The 6000-nt window shown below is 40.8% G+C and overlaps 1 protein-coding gene across 1 annotated transcript in view; it reads right to left on the bottom strand.

Annotated features, from left to right (window-relative positions):
- Window positions 1-6000, bottom strand: part of GPLD1 (glycosylphosphatidylinositol specific phospholipase D1) — an 87634-nt gene that overhangs the window by 32900 nt on the left and 48734 nt on the right. Inside the window, exons 8-10 of the mRNA XM_081247414.1 lie at window positions 3806-3884; window positions 670-767; window positions 52-166 (exon numbers count right to left, since the gene is read on the bottom strand). Of these exons, the coding sequence (XP_081103540.1) occupies window positions 52-166; window positions 670-767; window positions 3806-3884 (292 nt within the window). The remainder of the gene's footprint in view (window positions 1-51; window positions 167-669; window positions 768-3805; window positions 3885-6000) is intronic.

The raw sequence follows: 6000 nt of genomic DNA, 5'->3' as shown, positions 1-6000 counted from the left end.
GGGTATGACAGTACCACTCCCATAAAGCCATTAAAACCTGAAGATATGTACTCACGGCTCCCATTGTCCTAAGGAATCCTTGTTCAATACCCAGGCTATGCCAGCTGACATCTGCCACCATGTGAGAGGTAATTCCAAACAAGAAAGCTACCAATTTCTCTGTGTCCTGCCAAATGAGCAAATTAGAGTTGTGTGTGTGTGTGTGTGTGGGGGGTTATTTTATAACAATCTTATTAAAGGATTAATACAGATGAATTCATTTCCATCATTGAGACTTAACAAAAAAATCAGAGACAGGTATATTGTAGTTTCCCAAAAAACACAAAGGACTTTTTGAAATGTTTTCGAGTGCCTTGGAACTGCTTTCAGATTAATTTACTATTAGAACAAAATGACCAAGTGACATAGCCCCAATTTTAAAAACATCATGTATTGCAGATAAAATTGAAGGTATAAATTTCAAAACACAAACACAAAACCATCATTTATTCAGGTATTAACTAACCATCTACTATGCCCCTCATGCTCTGTTTGGCCCTGCAGGCACAACGGTGAGCAGCCCTCACAGAGTCTGGGGGTGGGGTTGCGGGTCACAAAGGGGGTTAATGTAGGAGCAGAAAGAGTACTTGGCAGGAACTGAGTATCTTTAGGGTTAGAGGCTGTGCCTACCTTATCCCAGGGAAGGGGATAGTTCTCCCGGATATAATGAATGCTTGCATTAAGAAATGGAGTCCAGTGAGTGCTCTCTGACACTTCATGGAATTGTCCTGACAAAACAAAAGCAACCCTCAGAATTCCTCCTTAAAAAGTTGGACATTCTAAATCAAATCTTCCACCACCACCTGATGTGTTGCTACGTCCCTTCGTCTTCCCTCCAAGCCTCTTATTTTCCTGAGTCAATGTTCCAAGGAAGCCTCTAGAACAGAAGGGCCAGTCAAAAGAAAAGGAGCCTTAACTGCTCATAGCATCTGGAAACAGTTGGGCTGCAAGAGAAGCTGGAAGTGTTTAAGTTCTGTGCCGTAAAGCTAAGTTGTCCTTTTTTTTTTTTTTGGTTTTAGGGTTTTTTTCCAATCTTTTTTCCATCACAGTCAGCCTCCCTAACAGCACAAAAGACAAAAGTAGATACTCCAAAGGCTTTCAAGCATTTGAGTTTATAATATTTTTAAATGGGGTGTCCCATATGCCTCTTTATTCCCTCAGGAGGGGTGAAAAAGACAGGAACTGACATCTACTCAAAACCTTCAAATACCAGATTCTTCATGGAGTGTCACATGTCACGGGGCAATCAAAAGCAAAACTCCAGACTCAGATCTCTCAGGTCAACTTTTTTATACTGTTTTTAAACTAAAAATAACCTAATCGGGTTTTGTTTAATTGAAGTATAGTTGATTTACAATGTTGTGTTAGTTTCAGGTATACAACAAAGTAATTCAGTTATACATATACATCTTTTTCAGATTGTTTTCCATTATAGGTTATATAGTCCCCTGTGCTTGATACAAATGAACTTACTTACAAAACAGAAATAGACCCACAGACATAGAAAACAAACTTATGGTTACAAAAGGAAAAGGGAGGGAGGGGGATAATTTAGGAGTTTGGGATTAACAGATATACACTATTATATATATATATATATATAAATAAACAACAAGGACCTACTAACCAGTTTTAAATCACTGGTTTCTCTGAAAATGATTTTCAAAGAAGTTGTAACTAAGCAATCTGATTTTCTCCAACAGTTTTCCTAGAGATAAACTTACCATTCCTATTCTACAGAATACAGCAAAAATCCAAAATTAAGTATAGCAGTAGCTCTTTTGACAAAACTTCATTTAACCAAATTGCTGGATTAACCGAAGCTCCTTGTTCCCTCTGTAAATCATATGGACTGGAAGCAAAAGAAAGCCACATCCCAGGACTGCTGGATTCTGGCAAGTAGCAGGCCACTGTTCATAGGCCCAAGCATCTCGGTGCCCATGGCTCTGTTACAATTTATGGTAGGTCAGTCATGTCTGTTTCTAATCCTGTTTATTAAGTCAATTGTCCTTGTTACTATGATGATAGAATTTAATTAGGTAAATTGATGAAATATGAGTTCAAAAAGTGGCTTCTTTTGCAACTAAGTATCTAAGAAATTTAAGTCCTTTCGAAAGATGCAATAAAAGTGAATCACCAAAGAAGAAAAAACTGTTGAAGTAGATATGCATGAGAGAAAGGTAAGATTTAGAAAAACTGAGAAAATCTAGAAGGAGTCTGGGTAAAATTCCATGTAATCCGTACACGTTTTATAATTCTAATTGACCTTTTCACTTCAGTCACATACTGGTCCCAATCTTTATAACAGATAAGAGGGTATATCTTATCTACTGATGTATTTTAAAAAAAAAAGGAGAGAAAATGCTGGAGCTTGCATTCCTCTTACACTCTTCTCAGAACCTTTATTATTGTGTTGGGGTTTTTTGGTCTCTAAAAAGGGCATACGTTAAGCAAAAGTATCTCAAATTTAATTGACAAAAAAATCATTTTTACTTCTTTCTTTTTCTGTGTAAGATATCAAGGAGCTGTTAAAAATATCAAGAAACATTAAAGCCTCCTAAATACAGTTTGGGAAATGCTAAATTAGAAGTAATAGGTTATTCTATTATTAGAAAGAACTACAACAAGCAGGCAAAATATAATAGGATAGAGAAAGGATAGTGAACAGACTAAGAGGGAAACAGGAAAAAAACGGTACAAATAGACAAACACAAAAGCTGAGTTATCTGGGATCATAACTAGAGGGGTGAGTAGCTCTAAACATTTCATTGACTTTAAATGTATCACTATATTGGGGAAAAAAATGAGATGGCTGATGACCCTTAGACTCCAAAAATGGTTTATGTGGCAACCCAATGTACTGGATGTCTTTCATTGGTCCCCCCAGACTCACTTTCCATCCTTCTCCCTCCTGCACTGTTCCTCTGAGGTGACCTGTTTCAACTGAATACTTTGTCCTCTGGCTTGAGGTGGGCTGGGTTTGGCCAATGGGGAGAACTGACAGGAGATCAGAGAAAAGGAGGAGAGAGAGGGTGGGGGTATTCACTCTCCCAGCTCCCCTTCTGTGGGGTCACAGGGTTCTGGCTGCGTCCCTGACTCAAGGTCTGGCCCCATCAAGCGACCCCCTCCCCGCAGTTGTGTCTGCCCCTCCCCTGCACTATGCCCTGCAATTTTCTTGTATCCTGTCCACACCTTTGTAAACTGTCCCCGTATAAAACTCCCCTCAGATTATTCAGTTTGAGTGTATCTTCTATGCCTCCGGGGGCCCTGACTGAAACAACTCATAAGCCCAGTTCACTAATAACACTACCTTGGATTTGCATAAGACTTGACAAAATAACGTGCATTAATGGCAACAGCAATTCAGTAAAGCTGCAAAGCAGGCATTAATTATTACTATTAATTAAATAGTAATTAGATATTACTGTGTTATAGATGTGGAAACAGACTCAGCATGGAAGTGACTTTTTCAAGGTCACATGCTAACAGACAACATAGAAGGAACAAAAACTCAGACCTTTTGATTTCTTTCAAAATGTTTTCTCTTACTGCCATGAAGCAGGAAAGCAAGTCAGGGTGCTTGGAATAAAGCTTTCAGAATTTCTGTGCTTAAGCAGGTAAGTTTTGGTTAAATGGAGATTTCACCTAAGTCATTGATCAACAATAGTAGAAAATATAATGTGTTATTTTATATTTTTTTGAGTCCTAGCTATTCCTATCACCCAAGGAAAAGTGACATCATTTGGTCTATATATCTTTAGCTTACCGTTTTCACAGATACTAGGGTAAAAGACGTCAGGAAACACGGTTCCAGCCTGATACGCATCCTGGTGTTCAAGTAACAGCTGGGGAGCAGGCAAATAGAGAGATTAGAGGGCAAGCGTCAACAGTCTGGGAAAAGCAGGCCCAGTCAATCTCCAGGTATGGGAAGTTAGAACAATGTGATGGCGGGGAAGGGGGTGATGGAAGGAAGATGTAAATAAAGAAATTGTAAAAGTTCATGTATAATCCAAGCAGCACCCTGCCACATATAACTTCAAGTTCTTTCCTACCAAAAGCAGACAGGCTGATTAAGTAGTAGCAAAAATCACCTGCTTGAATTTTTTTTTTTTTTTTTGTGTGTGCTGTACGCAGGCCTCTCACTGTTGTGGCCTCTCCTGTTGCAGAGCACAGGCTCCGGACGCGCAGGCTCAGTGGCCATGGCTCACGGGCGCAGCCGCTCCGCGGCATGTGGGATCCTCCCAGACCGGGGCACGAACCCGTGTCCCCTACATCGGCAGGCGGACTCTCAACCACTGTGCCACCAGGGAAGCCCCACCTGCTTGAATTTTATCTCCTTTCACTTTTTCTGTCCACCCACTAGAGCAGGATTTCCCCAAGGCTATTTCACTGACCCAGAACTGGTGTGTGGTAAAAATTTTCAATGATCTAGTGACAATCAGTGAAATGAGAAAAATAGACATATGTACATATATATGTGTGTATATATATATATACACATATATATACACACACATATGTTTAGAGTTGCTACCTGTGCTTTAGAGTAAGATTATATCCTTTATAAGTTAAAGGTTAAGATTATAACCTTTTGGAGGGTTAAAAAATATCCCTTCCCCCTTTAAAATGACATACAAGTCAGTGGTAGAGGTGTTCTTTTCAGCATTCTTCCTTGGTGGCCTGGCTCACTCCATCCCATTCCGACCCCCTTATGGGTGTGCCCAGGTGCACACCAGAGTCTAGAAAATGAAGACTACATTTCCCAGCCTCTACCGAGGAGCCCACTTCTCCCTCTTTTGCTACTTCAGCCAGCAAGGAAGTGCTTGGCCTTTCCACAGCAAAGGTGGAGGGGGCCCAGGTGATCACAGGCAGAGGGCAGGGCATCTATTTTGCTCGCACGGAGGGTGGCTGAGGTGATGAGACCCCAGAGCCAACAGTCAAGGTGGTGGCTTCTTCCTTTCCAAACCACACAGGAGACAGCTGGATGTGGAGCTAGTGAATGGGACAGTGGCTGTCTGATTGCATGGTGGCCCTGGCAGGCCAGTTCTGCGTGTTTTCCTGGGAATCCGTTCTGGACACTCAGCTTAGAGCTCGCTCCTCCATTTCTCACAGTTTATCAGCACTGAATCCCCTAATACATGATCTTATGCCCCTCTCAGCATACGCTAGCCAGAGGGGTTTCCATGATCTGCAAATGAACTGACACCATGGGCCAAGTAGAAGTCTGGCACTCCAACTTTTTAATTTTTCAGTAGGGACTTACTAATAACGTAGGCTATATATGAAAGCAACAAAGAAATACCTCAAAGAACTTAAAACATAAGGAAATATAGTATCATCTACTTTTTGTTTTTGCTGTTTCAAGCAGTGTCTCATCCCCAGTCTTGTAAAGACAGAATCTCTTCCATACTGATTGGTGAGGCTGACCATAGGGGTACAAGGCCAGCATATCCACTCCCACTACAGTGCTTGGCTCAGAACTGCACATTTGATGGAAGCTAGTTCAGCTAGAACTTTCCCCAAGACTTCTCAGCTAGAGCTGTGGGGAAAATACCTTCCTCTCGTCAGGGATTTTAAACTTAGAGGTTGACTCCTGGATGGCCAGTGTCTTCCACTAGGAGAGAGAACACCATCTAGACCTCCTGGTCCAGCTCTTTCCCAGGGCTATCAGTTACATGAACCCATAAAGTCTCCTTCTTTTCTAAAGATAGCTGGAGTTGGACTTTTGCCACTTAAAAGTAATAATTAACCTTATTGAATATTTACCTTCCAGCCACTGTTTTTCACTTTATATGCATTAAGACTTGTTGAATCTGCATCTCCCAGTGAGGCTGTGTCATTTAACAGGGAAAAATAATTCTAAAGTAAATTTTTAAAAGTAAAGGTGTCAGAAAAATAGTCAAGAAACTGTTAGAGGGAAAAAAAGTACAGATGGAGGAGGTATCCTTCAGATATAAAAAT

This window comes from Mesoplodon bidens (assembly GCF_964165515.1).
Source record: "Mesoplodon bidens genome assembly, chromosome: 10".
Lineage (NCBI taxonomy): Eukaryota > Metazoa > Chordata > Mammalia > Artiodactyla > Ziphiidae > Mesoplodon > Mesoplodon bidens.
Note: the sequence above shows the minus strand (reverse complement) of the source record. Positions and strands in the feature narration are given on the sequence as shown.